The sequence below is a fragment of the Gobius niger genome, assembly GCF_951799975.1.
Source record: "Gobius niger genome assembly, chromosome: 1".
Lineage (NCBI taxonomy): Eukaryota > Metazoa > Chordata > Actinopteri > Gobiiformes > Gobiidae > Gobius > Gobius niger.
The window spans coordinates 11,584,828-11,605,615 of record NC_136852.1 but is presented as its reverse complement, the minus strand read 5'-3'; the positions used below and the strand labels follow the sequence as shown (position 1 = coordinate 11,605,615).

Genomic DNA, 20,788 nt, shown 5'->3' with positions numbered 1-20,788 from the left:
GAAGTGCAACAGTTTTGGAAATTCTAACTCGGTCACAGCATAAACTATAAAACAAGGGATAATATTAGCACAATTCAAACTATTATGCTTCAGTTTAGTTGCCTTTAGTTGTCTCTGGACATGTTTTGACCTGTGTATGGGGAAAAAAACTCAAATGAGAGCATGTGAAACTAGACATTACATCAGTCCATTTCCTGTCAGAAGGGTGACAGTTGTGGCTGTTGAAACTTTTTTCATTGAGGGCGACACACTGAAGAGTATACATAGCATGGATGCCTGCAGATTGATGGTCAGCGCAATCATTCAGCTAGGGGCATTTAAGAGCGGTTTAACAGTTTCCCGACACCTTTTATTTATGCTTGGAACATCAATACCAGCTCTGCCTCTCAATAAAGTCTTAGTTTCTCAGGCTTTAATCTTGTGGAATTCAATAAGAAGCCTGTGGGGCCATTAAAAAAAATGGGCTGAGGGCCGTATTTGGTCCCCGGGCCGCACTTTGGGCACCCCTTTACAAAACGTGATTGGCTCATGGGTTGCTCGTGTAGCTCCGCCTCTCGTTCGAGGCCGTAAAATAAAATAAAAAAGTATAAAAACATCACACAAAATCAACTGTATTCAACACATATCAGCATTAAAATGAGGCCAGACTTTTTTTTTTTTTTTTTTTTTTATATAGTTAAATAATTTACTTGACGAAAAATAACGAGACGAAAGTGCGGAAGAAGCAGCTCTGCACATGCGCAGTTGTGTTTTGTGACGCGGATCGTGCTGCGGCCTCAGAGTGGGCGGTTACATGAAGGCAATGCGTTTCATCTGCTTCTGCCAGATCGGTGTGCGGCGTGCGGCGTTCTAGCTAGTACTTCCGGGTTGTGCCTTCTGTCATTTCCTCCGTGCGCATGTTTAGCACGTTGCCCCTAAAAGAAGCAAGTTTGCGTTGTGTCAGGGTTTGTACCCGTATATAAGCGTTTTGACTTTGATAAACGATCCGAACTTCGTGTCGGACATGGCGCTGCTGGCGGATTGCGTTACGGGACAGTTCGATGACGCAGAAGAGGAGCCCAGCGACGTAAACAGTCAGAGTCATGTGGAGAGTCAGATAAGTGTTGTTGACCAGGAGTTTTCTGATGATGTGGAGGATGAAGAGGAGGATGATTATGATGATGACGATGATGACTGGACGTTGTGTTCAGACCTCACCGGCCCTCGTACCACTGGACCCAACTGCCAGGCAAAGCGGCAGGTGTCCTCGGGTAAAACTCTACATTCAACACCCGCGGACAAGGCTCTAAGAAAGTACGAGAATAAAATCAACCTCGATAAACTGAACGTGTCGGACTCTGTGCTCAATAAGATCACACTGATGCAGAAGCAGAAGGACAATGACACGTTCAGAGTCAAAGACAAGGCGGACCGGGCCACAGTGGAGCAGGTCTTGGATCCCAGGACCCGAATGATCCTGTTCAAAATGCTGAGCCGCGGCGCCATCTCTCAAATCAATGGCTGCATCAGCACCGGCAAAGAGGCGAACGTGTATCACGCCCTGACGTCAGAAGGCCTGAGCAGAGCCATTAAGATCTACAAGACCTCTATCCTGCTGTTCAAAGATCGGGACAAGTATGTTTCCGGGGAGTTCAGGTTCCGTCACGGCTACTGTAAAGGGAACCCTAGGAAGATGGTGAGAACGTGGGCTGAGAAAGAGATGAGGAACTTGCTCAGATTGCAAACAGCCGGGGTTTTGAGTCCGGAACCGCTGCTGCTAAGGAGCCACGTCTTGCTCATGGGCTTCATCGGAAAAGACAACATGCCCGCTCCTCTGCTGAAGAATGCGGCCCTGAGTGAATCCAAGGCTCGGGAGCTGTACCTTCAGGTGGTTCTCCAGATGAGGAAAATATATCAAGATGCGAGACTGGTCCATGCCGACCTCAGCGAGTTCAACATGTTGTATCATGAAGGCGACGTCTACATCATTGACGTGTCTCAGTCGGTGGAACACGACCATCCACACGCGCTGGAGTTTCTCCGTAAAGACTGCACCAATGTCAATGAGTTTTTTGCGAAGCGCGCCGTGCCTGTGATGACTGTCAGAGAGCTCTTCGACTTCATCACTGATCCATCGATTACCGACATCAATATTCAGCCTTACCTGGACAAGGTCATGACTATGGCCTCAGAGCGGACGTCCGAGGAGCGCTCAGATCAGGACTGCATCGACGAGGAGGTGTTCAAGCAGGTGTTCATACCTCGGACTCTGACACAAGTGAAGCACTTTGAGAGGGATGTGGAGCAGGTCCGAGCTCTGCCCGAAGCTGCCGGGCAAAATGACCATGTCCTGTACCAGACGCTGACCGGCCTGAACAAGGACCTCACGGGAGTGCAGACAGTCCCGGCGTTACTGGAGAACCTGGACTTAGATGAAACTCAGGACACGTCATCATCTGAGGAAGAGGAGGAGGAGGAGGACGATCCGGAGAAAACAGAGGAGACGCTGGACAAAAAGGAGCAGAAAAAGCAAGCGAAAGAAGCGCAAAGGGAAAAGAGGAAAACAAAAGTGCCCAAACATGTCAAAAAGAGAAAACAGAAAGTGTCTCGTAATAACGTCAAGAAATGATGCTCATCAGTGATACGTGGACACAACATACTGCATTTACGGGAAAATAACTTGCAGTACTATTTTATCCAATAAAAGGTGATTATTTCAAATACGAAATGTCTTTTAGAGCGTGTTATTGTTTAAACCGGTTCTGGAAGACAGTAAGATAATGATTGTAATGCAGCGGTGGCAAAAGTGTAAAGATATAGAGGGAAAATGACTTGATATTAAAGTCAGAAAAAAAAAATTACCTTCAAAGTATTCGAGGACAAAATTTATGTTTTCAGACTTTATTGTGTTTGGCTGCAGTATTTAGACTCACCTGCTGCACAAAGTCACAAAGGTCAATTTGAAAATAAATGTGTTAAACCACAATGAGATTTTTTTTTATTAATTTAACCCAGTTTAAAAAATATACATATATATATATACAGACAGACATACAGGCTCTAAAACAAACATTTCAAAATTTCACACCAAATTCCACCTCAGAAAATGTTTGACCAAATCAAATCAGGACTTGATCAGGAGCGTGTCTAAAAAGGATTAAAATTTGATCTATATTTGAGTTAAGTGCAACTAAACCTGGTGTAAACTGAACATTAAAGCACGGATAAAGTATAAAATTGCTGCACCATCTGAAGACGCCCACATACCACAGTTTGGGAATCACTGCCAAATGACACTATAGTAGTATGCAAGTATGTAGTAAATTGATTAAGGATATGTTAATACCTCATTATGTCATGTAAACAGTTCAAAGTTATCAGATAAAGTATAATGGTGTGCACTAAGTAGAACTAACAGATAAAAGAACAATGGATGTGTCCGACATATCCATTCTATTTAAAGCATAAAGACATTCCTATGTGCGTAAAGACCGGGATCTAATTTCACAAAGTCTCTGTTACCATGGAAATCTGCCATGTTTATGGATACTCACAAAGCTCACAGACACAGCTACAAACAGTAGTATATGAAAAGTGGAGGAATACAGTTAAATGCTTTTATGTGAAGAAAAACGCCAGCATTTTACATTTTGAAAATCTCCTTAATGAACTTAAGTGTGCTTTTTGTTTTTGTCTTAAAGTTATTCATGAAAAGAAGTTAAAAACAGGATTCTGCTCCATGACATTTGCTTCTTCGTTTCAGCACCTTCACCTGGACAGCTCCTGCTCTGAAATGGCTTGCTTTAATTTGAAAGAAAGCAAAACAGTCTTTCTGCTTTAATTTCTCAACCAATTTGTTCTGATAAAGTGAGGGTCAGGTCTCACTTTCACTTTCAGGGGGGAGGAGGAGAGTAGAGTCACTCTGCAGCACGACAACTTACGTCCTGACCCCGGGGCTCGCATTACTATTACTATGTTTTGGTAATGACTTTTAGTGGAACACCAGCATGACAAGATCAGGTTGGGCTGTCAGAAAATACAAACTTTCACGCTTTTTCCAGACATAAAAGATTATTATTATTTACAGTGAAAAGAGTAACCAAATCTTTTACCTAAGTAAGAGTAGTATGGGCTACAGAACAAAATAAAAGTTGTGTGAATTGGGTGTTATTTAATTTTTTTTTTTTTTACAACTCAAAAATCAAGTAAATGTAAAATGACTAGCATAGATTATTATTATTTTTTTTTTTAAGAAATAAAAAGAAAGAAACGCAGCTAGATGGCGCTATAGCATCGTCCGATCTTCATTGGAAATTCAACAAAATGGGAGAAAAGAGCGCGATAGCAGTAGCTTCAAACATGGTACATTTGCGGCAATTTGATAACAGACATGATCAAAACAAGTCTAATGAAGGCATCTGGACAAAACACATGAAACACAACTTCAGGTATGTTTTAGGGTTTGTTTGTTTTTATGCAGGAGAAAAAGAAAGTTGATTCAAGTGAGAAAGTGATTTAGCATACCATGACGTCATATCGCTAAACATTATGGGATTAGCAGCAACAGTAAACTAATGGAGATTTTAAAAGTTAAAATACTGGAGTTATTGTTCACATTAAAACACACGGACACCACAGTGTGTTAGATGTATTTACCAGCAGTAACTCAGCAGCTAACCGAGTTGTTCCTTGGCTATTTTCTCCGCTTTTTGTTTATAGCTAACGTTCGTCAATGTAAATGTATGCTAACAGCTGCAAAGATGGCGGATCTCCATGGTAACTGTGGAATTTCCCGAACTCCTCTACAATCATCTCTGCAAAAAAAAAGTAACAAAGTAAAAAGAACAAATTATAGGTACTTTTACTTTACTTAAGTACACTTTATGATGAATATGCTTTTTACTTTTATTCACTATCTGTGCTTTCTACTCCACTACATTTTTAAATTGGGTTAAAAGTAAAAGTATTTTATTTTCAACGTGACCTCTCTACGAGGAACTGGTTTAGTCCCAGTTTAGACTTGGTCTAGTGGTTTACTCCTTTAGACCTTGTTTAGATCTGGTTTAGACCTGGTTTAGTTCCTGTTTGTGACCTAGTTAGTGGTTTACTCCTCTAGACCTGGTTTGATTCAAATATTTAAAAATAAATCCTGCACATTAAAGCAGTACTAAGTAATGTGTTTACCTTAATAAATCCTTTTCGTAGTCCCTGTGGGGGTAATACAAGTGTTTATGGGATGATTCGAGGGTCTTTCATCTCCCCCTGGTGTCTCTGACCAGAAAACCATGTTTGCAACTTGACTTCCACCGGTCCGGAGAAAGCAATACACACTAATGAAATCACGAAGAAGAAGCTAACATGCTAACGGTCAAAGCTAACTGCGGGCTAACGTCACTTTAAACAGTATTTACAGCAACGTTTGAGTGAAAAAAAAATACTTCCATTGTATAATTGGATGTACAGTAACCCTCTCTCCCTTCGCCTTTCCTGTTGGCGTAGTATTTACTCTCCAAGACAATTAATAAGTTAAAAAATCGTAACTTTCTACTACACCTGCAGTTGCGCTTATGGCCTCTAGGGGGAAGAGTTACTTAGTACTGCTTTAAACTCTCAAATAGTTGTTACTCACTACTGCCACCTCAGGTCATACTTGTAACTGCACCTTCTATATTAAGCTCTTGCATGACGGCAATTCAGACCCGAAGTAACAACTATTTGAGTGACAGTGCAGGATTTTAGAGGCAGTTGTGGTGAACAGGTCTGGGTTCATTCTACACATTAGGACATTGCTGGAACATACTTAATTTTAACATTTTAAAACTGTATAGTCCCTTTAAAGGTACACTGCGTAACTTTTTGGACTGGACTGTCGCCATCAACACAAAACATGCTACCAATGACCAGCACGACACAGAAAAGGCAGTGGGTGATCAAAGAATGGATGTGGATGAGGACCTAACCTGATTAAATCTCAAATTCTGCTGCCATTAGTCACCATCACCATGGAGACGAGCTGGAGACATCCCTACTCCCGGTAAAGTTACAGTCATGTTTTATGAGAGCTGAGCCACTCACAGCAAAGCACGTTTGTTTGTTCATTTATGAGGTATTTTTTCTATATCTGTCATAAAATAAATGCTTGTATTTCAATATTTTTTATTAGTTAAAATTTCACGCAGTGTGGCTTTAAGTAAAAAGGTTATCAGATACTTACTTTTACCTAAGTACATTTTTGGTCCTGTATCTGCACTTTTACTTAAGTAAGAATATTGAGTACTTCTACCACCACTGACCACCACTTACTTACGCGCCGCTAACTGTTATATCTTGCTCTAATTTGACTTATCTCAAGTTATTGTAGGCCTATACCTTTATTTCATTGCTGTTGCTTGTTTGCACATTGCTTTTCTTTGATTGCACATTTTCTCACTATCTACACCTCACTGTGTGTTTTAACAGCGAGTTTAAAAGTCTTGCAATGTTAGAAAATAGTAACACCAGATTGGATTATGTCTGACCATGAACACCTCTGATACCCTTTTGCAAGTGACAAGTGCCCTTGAAATAATCATCTGCTAAACCTGTTTAATGCAGAATATTTCGAGCACAGCACCAAGGTTGCATTAAACAGAGTTTTCAGTGTCCTGCCCTGCACTTGGACACCTCCATATATTTTTGGTGGCATCTGGTGGTCATAAGGCACACTGCACTTCTAAACTGGCAGTGAACATGAAGCACACTGCAGTAAAGAATTGTAAATAATGAGACAGCTTCAATCAATGTTACAGTGTTGTGTTTCTAAGCTGCTTGTGTTTCTGTGTATAAGCCATATTCAGCTATACAAGATTTTGAACTGAGGGGATCTCTGTGTGATGTGGATGAAATATGAGTGTTATTTATTCTATGTAAGAAGAATGTCTCACAATATCTCTGATCGAGTGTTGTATTGATCTGTTTGTTGCTGGAATGTGCCACTTCACCCTCTGTCATGGAGCAACAGATGAGCCCTGGTCTCCTGTGAAGGTGTGTGTCGTCATCGCTTGTCGTCACCAGCGAAGCCTCCCCCTCCCTCTCATCCCTCTCTCTCCTCTCCTCCTCAGCACCAGCCAGTCCGCTCGAGCTGCCTACTCCTACACAGCTCCGGCTCAGCATCCCCACCACCTGCCTTCTGCTTCCACCGCTCCAGAGAAGTCCGTGCCGGCAGAAGAAAAAGAATCAGCTCAGAGCAGATGTGGGCAGTGCGAGTCTGCAGGATGAGCCCCACACCTCCATGGATGATCCTCGCCTTGTTCTTCTTGGGGAGCACTTTGGCATCTCCGTTCCAGCTGGCTCCGGACACCCCTGCTCCGGCTGAACCTGTGCCCACGCGCCCCACGCCGCGGCCGGACCCCTGCGAGGGCCTGCCCTGTCTGAATGGAGGCTCCTGCCTGGTCCTCAGCCCTGGGGGGCGGCCACACGACACCTGGGAGTACGTCTGTACCTGCCGCCCGGGGTACACCGGACACAACTGTGAGGTATGTGCTCAACTTGACTCATTGTAGATTTACTTGGGCTTTTTCAACGCCTGTTTTAATATTGATGCTGGTTGGTTTTGAAAATGTTGTCTTGAGTATGATGAACACTAAACTGATGCAACATTAGCAACAAGAGTCAATAACCACAGAAAACAACCTAATAAAATGTTTACAATAACTCAGCAGGAGATACAGGCAGGCTGTAAAATAGCACGCACTTAATACTTTCAGATGAATCCGCAGCATTTGAGTCCATATCATGTACTTGTTGATGGCTTTGACATTGCTGGAACGCTGTGATGACACTGCCATCTTTACTTCTCATAGTCTTTAAGACTTTTCTACTTTTATCAATTTGACATCAAATATGAAACACAAACTTACAGCCATCCACTTTGGTAAATCTTAGCAATGTAGATATGATATGTTTATAAAAGGAACCATTTCCCCTGTTTCCACAAAGCATTAAGTGTTTAAAATGACATGGTTCACTTTAACTCATCCAATCAGTCGAATAATCTGTTTTATTGTGAACTCGAGCCTTTCTTTTAGACAAAATGGCAGCTGCTTGTTTGAATAGACCTTGATAGTTGAACTCTTCTGTTGCAGTCTGCATTATTTGTCATTTGAACCTGGCTTTGTCTCTGCTCCATCACAATATGCTCTTGAGAAATGACCTGAGTGTGTTTCTTCCCCTAATGTCCCTCTGGCCTTGTTTCCTTTGTGGGCGACGTGCAGCTCGTAGCGGTCGTAAGATCATAGTAAATTCCATTCTTTGCTCAGCTGTTTTAGAGTACATTGGCGAGCGCCGTGGCTGTCGACGTCACAGCCTGTTGTGTGTTTCTTGCCGCTGCCTTCGGGATGCTTTTCTAGCGGCCGCTGGTGCTGTCACTGAGACACGGAGATGAATGCCGGGGTTGCTGTGGCAACAGGAGAGAGGAGAGGAGCTGCACAACTGAAGGAGAGTGTGTCAGCGCTGTTTTATCACCTTTATGACACGGGAGATTGTGTTTAGTCTGGGAGTAAGTTGTTTTTCTATTGTTATTGCCATCCGTTTGGATTATATGGTCAAAGAAGAGAGTACTGTTTTAGCCACTATTTTGCCCTGCACTGTTGCTTTGAAAAAATGTCACATCCTGCTGCACAATATCGCCAAATTATGGTTATCGCTATAGTGACGCTATATCCATGAGCCTCAATATATTACAAAATCACCAAGGTTTTCCATCAGACTGAGATCGAAACGTTTTTTTGTGTGAACACAGCCTTAAACAAAAATGTACGGCAACTTAAACATGAGCAAAAGTTCCGTTTTAAAGTGATAGTCTGGAAGTACTAAATGTTATACACATTTTATAAAGTGCGCAAAATCGACCACCGTGTTTTGCATTTTCACGTTAAGTAAGTAATAATATAGATATTGTTTTTGGTAAAGTCCCTACTTCCTTGATCTCAGCAACTAATCAGAGGCTAGTATCCTCCCGCGTTGACCAATGAGACGAGCTTTTCCTGGAACCAGCCTGTCAGATCCAATCAGGAGAAGTGGGAGGAGCCTGATCGTTTACTTTTGAAAATTCTGTTCCCGCTCCCCTCATTTTGCAAAGGGCTTTGTGGTTAAAGAGGGGAGGCTTTTTGAATGTTTACTTTCACATTTCAATCTCGCTCTCCTCACTTTGCAAACTTACAGACAATCACTTTAATGTCATTCTAACAACATTTAAGATACAAACAGTAAATTCAAATTACGTTGATCTCAATCACTAAACAAACACAGTAAACAAGAGCCAAAAATACATACTGCATTAAGAGGTAACTATAAGGAAATCTGCTGCTTCTCATTTCTCTGTGATTGAGCACAACAAGCAAAACATACTAGAATTGAATGGGCAATTTGAGAGATGAAACCATGGTGTGTGGTAGGGTTACAAAAAGAAGAATGGGCACAATTATTGATTTCAGCACTTTTAAAGGAGATGACAGAATACGTTACAAAGCCAGATATTTAACACGAACAAACGTAGAAGTAAAAACAGTTTAAAGGTTGAACTAAATGTCATACACACAACTGTAAAAGTGATTTCCGCACCATTATCATTTCCCAACGTCGCTCTGTACATTTCCCGGATCCACAAAGCAGTTCTCATGTCCAGCCTCGCTCTGTGGCCCCTCTGTGGCTGTACTCTGAGTCACGCTGAGGCACACGCACCGGGCTGGATGCTGCTGGCGTCACAAAGGAGGGAAGGGACAAGGTGACCGTCTGGGTGAACCTCAGCGCGGTGACCAACAGGTGGCAGCCATAAGCCCCAGGCAGCCTCTCCCTCCCTGCACAATGATATGCACTGGATGGGCCGGGAAGGTTTCTATGGATACTGTGGTGCACTTTGAAGGACTAGGGGAATTAAATTAAGTTTTTTTTACCCCTCCTTGAGTATATATTTGTATATTAGCAGACATTTGTGTGCAGTGCAGCTAACTACACTGCATGACCCCAAAAAAGTCGCCACAATAATAAGCCTTTGAGCTATGATTACAGCACACATTCACTGTGGCATTGTTTCTATAAGATTCTGCAAAGTCAAAAGATCCTGTGTTGCATTCTTTTTTCACCGAGATCTTGTACTAATGATGGGAGAGTGTGTCTACTGCGCAAAACCTACTCCAGCACCTCCCAAAGATTCTCAATGGGGTTAAGATCTGGATTCTGTGGTGGACAATCCATGTGTAAAAATTAAGCCTCATGCTCCCTGAACCAGCCTTTCACAATGTGAGCCTGATGAATCCTGGCATTGTCATCTTGGAATTAGGGATGGGACGATAATGAAATTTGGGGTCACGATTATCTTCGCTGAAATAATTGCGATTAACGATATTATCACGATGTTTGCCTATGGTTTAAAAAATCACTGAAACTGCAGAAATGATGGGGATTGGGCAATTATTAAATATTCCTCTTCATTGTCTGCTGAAAATGTCATATTGAGTGAGACATATAATAAGTATTTAAAGGCACACTGTGTAACATTTTGGACTATACTGTTGTCATCAATACAAAACATGCTCCTAATGAGCAGCTCGACACAGAAAATGCTCTTTCTGCAGGGTGTAATCAAAGAATGGATTTGGATGAGGAACTAACCTACTGAAATCTTAAATACTGCTGACTTTAGTCACATCTCCATGTAGATGTACCCACTCCTGGTAAAGTTACCGGCACTGGTTGTCTGATGGATTTAGCGATTATCTTCTAGCGCGATAATCACCCACGATAAACAGTCCCTACTTGGAATATGCTCGTGCCAGCAGGGAATGGGAATAACCTGGTCATTCAGAATGTATTGGGCACAGAGTGTTACTGAACCTAGACCTGACCAAATGCAGCAACCCCAGATCAGAACAGTTAAATCCAGATGGCAACTTTCTTTTTTTGGGAGTGTATAATGCCATGAAGGGCCTGTAGGGTGAGGGTGATAAAAAGACATGAAATTGCAAAACGAATTGCAACTGTCTTTTATCTCAACCTAAAGCATTGGTCACATAGATTCACATAGATAGATCACATAGACAGTGGGAAGAGTAACTCGTTTTTTTTTTTCGCTTGATGCTTTTTAACAACATAAAAAAAAGGCCTCCTCTTAAGACGTACATAACTTAAGGAATATATGTACTTGTAAAAGAGAGCAGCCCGCCTCTGCAGCAGCTTATCTGTGAATGAGCAGTAGACAGTTGAACCTTGAGGCTGTCTGTGCGCGGTGACGTCCGAAGTCTTTTCAAAGAGTCTCCTTGGCTGTCCTGGTTACATGTCTCAAAATGGGAAGAAATCATTGCATGAAAATCCCACCTGAATTACTTAATCTGGAAACGGCTGTCAAGGTCACACACGACGACAGCCTTATGTTGTATTTTAATGCTGCAACAGACAAAAACGCGAGATCAGCGTAGGCCCCAAGATGGCGCCGTGAGGAACTATTGATTTTCACTTACCGTTTGCTACACATTATTGACACAACTGGCTGGATGTTTTGGGCATTTTAGCTCAACCCGACATGATGCATTTTTAGTTTATATTTCACTCATTCTCGGAAGTTTGAGTTCATCATCAGTACTGATGATGAGTACATCATCAGTACTGATGATGAGTACATCATCAGTAACATCAGCTGGAGGCAGGAAGTGATCAAGAGAAATGAGATTAAACTAAAACTAGCAATTATAAGTGTAAAACTACAGCTAAATAATGTGGTCCTGTTGTGGCTTAAAGCAGTACTAAGTAACGTGTTTACCTTAATAAATCTTTTTCGTAGTCCCTGTGGGGGTAATACAAGTGTTTATGGAATGATTGGAGGGTTTGGTGTCTCTGGCCAGAAAACCATGCTTGCAACTTGACTGCCACCGGATCGGAGCAAGCAATACACACTTGGTGACGAGCGTCTGACTTCAATAAGCACAGGCGTCCAACAACGGACGTGACGCGCGTTTTTGACGCCCAAATCGAGTTTGGTGTGGACGGAGCATAATGGAATCACGAAGAAGAAGCTAGCATGCTAACGGGCAAAGCTAACTGCGGGCTAACGTGACTTTAAACAGTATTTACAGCCAAGTTTGAGTGAAAAAAAAATATATTTCCTTTGTATAATTGGATGTACAATATCCCTCTCTCCTTTCACCTTTCCTGTCAGCGTAGTATTTACTCTCCAAGACAATTAATAAGTTAAAAAATCGTAACTTGCTACGACACCTGCAGTTGCGCTTATTGCCTCTAGGGGCAAGAGTTACTAAGTGCTGCTTTAAGGTGCAAGTTCAAGAGGAATGACATTTGAGACAATAAAATAAGGTTTATCTGATATTTCCAACAACAGTTAGAAATTTGTTTATCGTTACTATGACAACAGCTACAATGGAAATGGCTAGGAATCTAGCTTCCTGCCTCCAGCTAAGCCCAGAAAAAAAATTAAAAAGTAAAGCTAAGCCCAGAATGTTTACAAACAATTAAAGGGTCTGTGTGTGATGTCACGACTTCCGCTTCCGGGTCCCAGCATACCAGCTAGAAAAAAAAACATGAAAAACTCTTTAGTACAACAATACATTTTTCAGAAACTCAACGGAGAGTTACTGAACCTACTCATTTCTCAGCCAAAAGTGCCGCACCTACTGCTAAAAAAGTATTATTTACTAAAGTCGGTACTTCCGTGGTTAGCGTAGCTGCTGCGCCATTAGCATTCATCTCCGGTAAACCGGAAGTACCGGTTTTGGTAAATATTACTTTCAGCATTTCTGGCTACTGGGCCTGATAAATAAGTATGTTCAGTAACTCTCTGTTGAGTGTCAGAAATATTGATTGTGGTATTAATGAGTTTTTTGTAGTTTCTCACACACTGTGACGTCACCACTTAACAAATGTATAGAGTTTGGGAAATTCCACCGTTACCATGGAGATCCGCCATCTTTGCAGCTGTTAGCATACATTTCCATTGACTAACATTAGGTAAAAACAGTATAAAAAGTGGGTGGGAAAGTTAGCTGCTTAGTTACTGCTGGTAAATACATCTTACACATTGTGGTGTCCAAGTGTTTTAATGTGAACAATAACCAGTATCTTAACTTTTAAAATCTCCATTAGTTTATAGTTGCTGCTAATCCCATAATGCTTAGCGATATGACATCACATTCCCAAACTCTATTGACTTTATGTATTTTATTGTGAGCCGTTTTCCACATATAGCCTACAAAGTCCATTAACCATCACCGGACTCATTCAGTTGACTTGCTAGCATGCTGTTAGCCAAACATGAAGCCATGTATTTCCCTGTTTCTCGTTCCTACTGCCGCGTAAAAATGCCAAGACTGAGGCGCCCAAATGAATGTTCCTAAGCCACAATTATGCGCGATATATCCAGTTTAATCCGTACAACTCATTTTGAAAAGGTGTAGGATTAAAACATCCCCGCTGACTACAAGGCATTTTTCACAGTATCTTGGCTAACGCGCTAATCTGACTCCGCGACGCCCCCTTTTGCTTCCCCTACCGCGAGACTCCGAGCCGCTGCCAGTGCCCGCGGCAAAACATAACCCTCCCTCCCAAAGTTCCAGCTTGGGTTTTACTCCAAGGCAGCCATCGCTTTTTTTCCCCGTAGCCTTCGAGCTGTTTTCGCACTGCTATTTTCTGGGTGTTATTAGCTGCTCAGCCAGTAGCTTATTTATTATTGAAGGGCATGTCGTGATGGATTCGGTAACTTGCTGTAGTACACAATAGGGGAAGCAGCGGCGGTAAACAGCTGTGCGTCATTGTAAAGGGGTAGATACAATAGAAGTGCATCTTTTTTTTTTTTGCTATTGTTATGACAAACGCTTCAACTCGGTGCTGCAGTTAATCGACATTTTGTTGGAATCGCAAGCTCAACTTTCACTCTCAATAATTGTAAGATAAGATTTATTGGTCCCGAAGTAGAGAATTTCATCATAGGGGTTTTTTAATTGTCAGGTTTACAGACAATTCTCTGGCAGCAACAGCGCCTCGTTTTGGAGTTTTCATTAGTGCATTGGGAGATTGTTGTCCGTTGAAGGATACTGGCGTGGAAAGCATCATTTTATATAGTCACTTTGAGCTGAGGTTTATATAAAAGGTCCATTTTGTTTTGTCTTTGCTCATGAATCAGCTCGATGTATCTGTTTTTAATACGGCTACTGGAAAAGTCACGGAGAAGGTTTGTTTAATGTGGAGCGTGGCATGTTCTGATCATGTTTCATCAATGCAACTGATTTGAGGATTAAAGAAGAACTAGGCCTAAGTAACTTGTTTACCTTAATAAATCCTTTTCTAGTAATACAAGTGTTAATGGGATGATTGGGGGGGGGGTCTTTCATCTCCCCCTGGTGTCTCTGTCCAGAAAACCACAATTGCAACTTTCCCTATACACACTAATGGAATCACAAAGAAGAAGCTCAAAATCTGAAATCATCCTCTCCACACCATCTTGAGTAAAGCAAAAACCACCGGTATTGTCTCTGATTTGTATAAATTATCTGTTAGTTCTTCACACAAAATTCTGCCTATTGAGCAGCTTTGGAAAAATGAACTGAAAGACTTCTCAGAGTGGGATTGGAATTTTATTTGGGCAAATGTTTCCCTCTCTTCTAGAAACCCTAATCATTTAATGATCCACTATAAAATTATCCATCGAGCGTACTTATATCCTAGAAGACTACATTTAATGAAAATAAAAGACAATCAATATTGTGATTTTTGTCCAGATAATACTATTGGTACTTTTCTCCATATGGTGTGGCAATGCCCGGAGGTTCTTCAGTTTTGGGAGAATGTCTCGAAGATACTCTCTAATATTACTGGAATAGCCATACCCTGCACTCCAAGGGTTATTCTGCTAGATGATACATCAAAATTAATTATATTTTGGGTTTCGTTTGATGATTCAACAGATATGTTGCCCATCTCAAGAGGGATTGGGGAAAAGAAATGGGGGAAAAAATGTGCTATGCCTGTATATTGTACTGGAAAAATTGTAAATTGCAATAATAATAATAATAATGGCATTGCACCAATAAAAAGTTGATCAAAAAAAATAAAAAAAAATGACATGAGTTACTTAGTACTTTAAAGTGCGCATGACAAGTTTTAATGCTTTTGACATTAAGATAGATTACACCAGTTGCAAGTTTATCATTTTATTTCATTGAAGCAGCAATTTTAATGAATAATTGTTGGGAACAAATTTAATTTTTTCTTTGAATTTTTAAGCAGAGGTAATGTTCCACAGCAGTTTGACTCATATCCCATTGACATAACATGGTTGGCATGGCAACAGTTTAAAATTGCTTGCCTCTTTCTATGTCACTTCCTGTCAGTGTCCAGTAAGGAAGTGAAACTATAAGTTTACATCCCAATTAAGTGGCCACAAAGATTTTTTCATACTTTATTGTACATTTGTGTTTGTTAATTTTTAAAAACCGTAACACCCGCAGAAAACTCACACACATGCGAGGAGAACATTCAAACTCCACACAGAAAATCCCCACCTGAATCTAACTACGGTCATTCCTGCTTTGAGACGATGGCTGTAAGTTGCACCCCAAAGTTCTCTGTTTCATGTTTGAGTAAGCCATACAGGACGCTAAAGAAGCATAGTTTGTGTCTTCATTTGTCTATAAGTGCAGAAATGTAGTAACACCTGTGTAATGTTTTCCTGCGGCTGTTTACTGCCCAGTGGAGATTAACGCCTCTCCTGTGGTGAGTCACTGTTGTTTACATGCAGCAGTTTCCAAGTGGTTGTACTCCAGTGATGAGCAATCCGAACCCCATCCTCTCGTTCTCTTCAGCATTCCAGTTATAATTGGAGTTAGCCTGGCCAGCCATCCACACTCTACTTGAGTCTGGTACCTGTCCAGTGTTCACAGCCAATTGAACACCAGACCAAAACTTCTTTACTGCTTCAGTCACAGGCAGAAACTTTTAACTTGTTACTCGATTGCGGATGACTGTCTCAAATCTGTATCATTCAGAACCATACATATAAGATAGAAGAGGTAACTGGTTAGTGGCTATCCATTCTGCCCCATTCACAGTAATGATCCCGAGTGTTCTGTGAAATTAACATGGCTGTTAAATCTCCTCCTACGAAGCCTTTTCCTTAAAAGGGCAAAGAGGTGGGAAGCCACGCCCTCACGGGGTGGGCAGAGCCTCCACAGAGCTCCAGAGCTTGTCAAATTTATATTTAGGCTTCCACTTTTTATTGCTGGTATACAAAAAACACCTAGCCCAGCTTTGTAGATGTTTATTTAGTAGTAGTTTATTTTCTTCGGCCATTTAAACATTTAGAACACATGTTTTCAAAGATCTTGTACATTACAATAAGAAAACATGTACTTTAAAGGCCCTATACCTGATTTTTGAATAACAAATAATGAAAGAGGAAGCCACAGAATTTAAATGTTAGCTGTGGTTCAAACTCATTCCTAACTTTTCTAACATATTTTTGGCATACTGATTCTTCCCAGGCACAAGTTTATCAGCACATTTGCCAACTTGCAGGGTCACTTTTTGTTTTGTTTTTCCCACAGAAATGCTACAAAACTAGCTCAAGTTCATAAAATTGTTCAAAATCTAAATTATAATTAGAAGCACAGTGTTTTTTCCCGCAAATTCCTGAGTTTTACATACTAAAGGAGGACAAAGCAAGGGTATAGCGCCTTTAAGTATTTTAAGTGCTAAATGATGTCGGATGTTACGTGGGTCATAGCTTTTGTAGATTTTTAGAAAAAGTTAAACTCTTTGGAGCCAGGCTTTTAAGCTTTTTGAGCATTAAAAAAAATACAGTTTCAAGACCTGAGATTTGGATCCACAACTTCATTGCAAAGAAACCCAAGCACTAAACACAGGGGCTGCATTTTATGTTTTAAATCAAGATTTTGTTTTCGGTCCACACTTCTCCACTAATATAAAGCATCCCCTGCATTTCTGAGGTCTAAACTATGGGGTTGGGAGGCTTTATACATCATAAGTCCTAATAAAGACAAGATAATTTCAAGATAACTGCACTCTTTCTGCTTTTATTTGCTAATTGTATCAAATTGTCATTGTGATAACCACTCCTTCACTGCACTCTTACCTTCTTTAAGGACGCACAGGAGATGAAATCTTAATTGTAGTCCGTGGGCGAATTACTTTTTCATCTTTAATAATCTTTCTACACACGTGTCAAGGCAGTGATGGACGGAGATGCTCGACTTTAAAGACATCACCTTTTTCTTAGCTCCTGGAGTTAACAATTCATGAACAATACTCTGAGTCTGGAACAAAGAGAGGCGACAGAAAGGATAATGAAGTTGGAGCGTTGCGGTGGTGAGAATTAGCAGGTACATTTGCGGCGAGGAGGGAGCGCTGTCGCTGTAAAGGCTTCATCTGGAGTTGGCAAACACAAGCTAATCCTGCTAATTGCTCAGGTGCAGACAGAAATCACTGTGGGGTTTATGCGGAGTAAAAAAAAAGAAATGGACTGTGTAAGTGTGCAACAACAACTATATGTTAGCAGAAAGATGAGATTAGACTATAATGTTTGGGGAGTTTAGCTTCGGGCGTGCAAAATTTAATTTATGTTGTTCTATGCTGCTGTGAGAATTTAGACTTTATTCTTTCCCCGGAAAAAAAATATGTTTACTTTATTTGATTTATCCTTCAATACCTCTGGGGAAGCCTGTTACGAGCATTCCTATGAAACATTTAATTCAGATCATGTTCTTTATGGTTTAGTAATACATTTCAACTTAATTCAGTCCAATTTAGATTTATTTTAGACCCGGTTTAGTTCTTGATCTTGGTCTGGTGTTACTTGGAAGGTCAGATTTGGCTGTAAACAGACAGTTTTTGGTTTAGCTTCTTTGTTAGGTGGTTACGTGGACACCATGTGAGGTGAGAGTCAAGGGTTACCCCCCTGATATTTAGAGCTTGGTACTATTAAGAGTTTTTTGTTTGCAATGGCAAGAAGATGACAGAAGTCTTTGTGGTGAGTAAAAATACATGCATTCTGTTTTCTTGATGTTGATAGTAAAATGCTTGTCTTGCAGCCACCCATGTAAAGACTGCACGTCTGAATTGTGTTTTTGATTACTGACATCTGCGTTTGACACTGGTTAACTACCATTTAAGGTTAGGGTTAAAGGAACAGGCCGCTGTTTTTCCATACTGAGATATGTTCTTCCCTGAGTTTAGACGAGTTGATGCGTACCTGTCTGGTCTTTGTGTGTGCGCTCAGTCACGTACAGCGACCAAAGATGTTGTTAGCATTTGGCCTCTCCCAGCATATTCCTATAGCTCCAAATGGGGTGAAGTTAGAAGCAACCAAGCTATACCACGGGCACGCACAAAGACCAGACAGGTACGCATCAACTCGTCTAAACTCAGGTAAGAACATATCACAGTGTGTAGGAACTGTGTGCCCTCAGTCATGCAAAAAGACCAAAGATGTTGTTAGCATTTGGCCTCTCCCAGTATATTCTTATAGCTCCAAATGGGGTGAAGTTAGAAGCGATGAAGCTCTTCCACGGGCACACACAAAGACCAGACAGGTACGCATCAACCTGTCTAAGGTCAGGTAAGAACATATCTCAGCATGTAAAAATGGTGGCCTGTTCCCTTAAGGGATACTTCATTAATCCCATAGGGAAATTCGTTCTCCGGATTCTTCCTTCCGGATCTTCAATGCCACAGGGGCAACCTGTAGGAGCAGTGGTCAGAAGCACCTGGCTGGAGGATTAACCTATTCTACATGTTTTTAGGGGAAACCAGAGTACCTGGAGGAAACCTATGCAGACACAGGGAGAACATGCAAACAGAGAGGCCCTATCCAGGAATCAAACTCAGGACCTTCTAGCTGTGAAGCACCACTGTGCTACACACATGATAGACAGCAGGAGGCCCAGAATACTCCCTTGTGGGACTCTTATTGAACAGCCCAGCGGCTTAGATGTAACTGAGCCTACTTTTACAACCTGCCTCTGAGATAAGAGATGATTAGATCTATGTCAAGAAAAGTTTAGCGTGTGCAGTTTATTTTGAATAGTCTAATGATGGATCTTCAAAAGCTTAGCGGGAATCAATCAATTTGTTGAGAAACATTTGAGAATCACTGCTGTAGTTTATCGGAAAAGTGGTATTTACTGTAGATTTGTAAGGAGTACATACATTAGTACGCTGAGAAGATTATCAGTAATTATACGGGACACTGTAACATGATGTCATCTTCAATAATCAAAGAACTTAAAATCATAGAACTTTTTGCATTTGAGCTTCCTACATCACTACGTTTGGCCCTTTTCCCACTAATGTTTCATCTTGGCCCTCCCAGATAAAGGTTTGGGCCCTGTTAGGCTATTGTTGTGTGTTGATGTGGAAAACTGGATTGCCACTCTACTCATGCTGGTAATGAATAATACAAGTATTATTTTAGTCCTCTACCCCCTCACTGACAACACACCATAAATTAGTAAATGAACAAAGCTTTGAGACAATGTGTGCGCCCTCGACTTTGCTTTTGTGTGTGTTGTGCAATCTTGGGACAAGTTTTAGTTTAGAGGTTTGATTCCTGCTTTGACAAGAGCCTACTGTCGCTGCGTCCTTGGGCAAGACCCTTCAAAATCGCTATTCAAGGCTTCATCATCAATCTGCAAGCAAGATCTTCAGTACTTCCTTCATATGTGCATCTCTGTGGCAATTTGTATCATTTTTCATTGATACTGCACTTTTGACTGATCCTTCTCCAGCCTTCACCCAACATATATTTGCGCTCGAAGCGACTCCGGGCAAAACGACCCAACTGCATCTCTCTTGTCGTAATTGCGAGTTGGTTGACTCTGTAACTTAGTGCTTGTGTGTGCATCCAATTAAGCAGATCCCTGTGCGGTGCGCTCTCTGATACGGCTGGCTCGTTAGCTGCCGATGCCGAGAGGGGGGCTGCTTCCCAATGTAGATTTATCTGGACATCAATGCGTCGCACTACTCTGGGATTTATTATACCCCTTTATACAGCTCTATTTGCCAAAGTACTCGAGTAGAACATCCGCTGGCATTTGTTCACTGCATCATCCATCAGGACTGCAGTGTCCCAACAAGACACTAACAGCCAGCACTTTGCAAAGTGGGTCAACTATTTTAAAACCAGGCACAGCACTATTATTATTAATATGTTATTGTCCAGAATGATATTTTAATTTCGTTCTCAATTCTTCAGGTGGTTCTTGTGGGGTCATCTGCAATTTTAGGCTTAAAATAGACTTAAGAAGATCATTTCAGTTATGCATTATAATTACAGGGTTTTCACGGGACATTAAAGCAGTACAAGTAGCTTGCTTACCTTAATAAATCCTTTTCGTAGTGCCACTGGGGGTAATACAAGTGTTGATGGGATGATTGGGGGGTCTTTCATCTCCCCCTGGTGTCTCTGGCCAGAAAACCACAATTGCAACTTTCCTAATACACACTAATGGAATCACGAAGAAGAAGCTAACAGGCTAACAGGCAAAGCTAACTGCGGGCTAGCGTCACTTAAACAGTATTTACAGCCAAGTTTGAGTGAAAAAAAATATCTCCATTGTGTCATTGGATGTACAATATCTCTCTCTCCCCATGTCTTTTCTGTCAGCGTAGTATTTACTCTCACGGACGATTAATGGATAAAAAAACCACAACATGCTACGACACCTGCAGTGACGCTTATGGCCTCTAGGGGAAAGAGTTTTCAAAGGCAATAAAAGTCATTAAATGCATTATATTGGATTCAAACTGACAT

At 41.2% G+C, this 20,788-nt stretch overlaps 3 protein-coding genes across 3 annotated transcripts in view; all 3 read left to right on the top strand.

Moving 5' to 3' along the window:
• The window catches only part of pid1 (phosphotyrosine interaction domain containing 1), a 262,313-nt gene that overhangs the window by 122,963 nt on the left and 118,562 nt on the right, over positions 1-20,788 (top strand). The gene's annotated exons all lie outside the window — the stretch shown is intronic.
• On the top strand, positions 1,004-2,685 carry riok1 (RIO kinase 1 (yeast); the record flags this gene model as incomplete). Its single annotated transcript, XM_079576691.1, has 1 exon — positions 1,004-2,685. The coding sequence occupies one exon, from the start codon at positions 1,004-1,006 to the stop codon at positions 2,606-2,608; it is 1,605 nt and encodes a 534-aa protein (XP_079432817.1). The 3' UTR covers positions 2,609-2,685.
• Positions 7,075-20,788, top strand: part of dner (delta/notch-like EGF repeat containing) — a 104,371-nt gene continuing 90,657 nt past the window's right edge. The window contains exon 1 of the mRNA XM_079574075.1: positions 7,075-7,493. Within this exon, the coding sequence (XP_079430201.1) occupies positions 7,209-7,493 (285 nt within the window). The 5' untranslated portion in view covers positions 7,075-7,208. The remainder of the gene's footprint in view (positions 7,494-20,788) is intronic.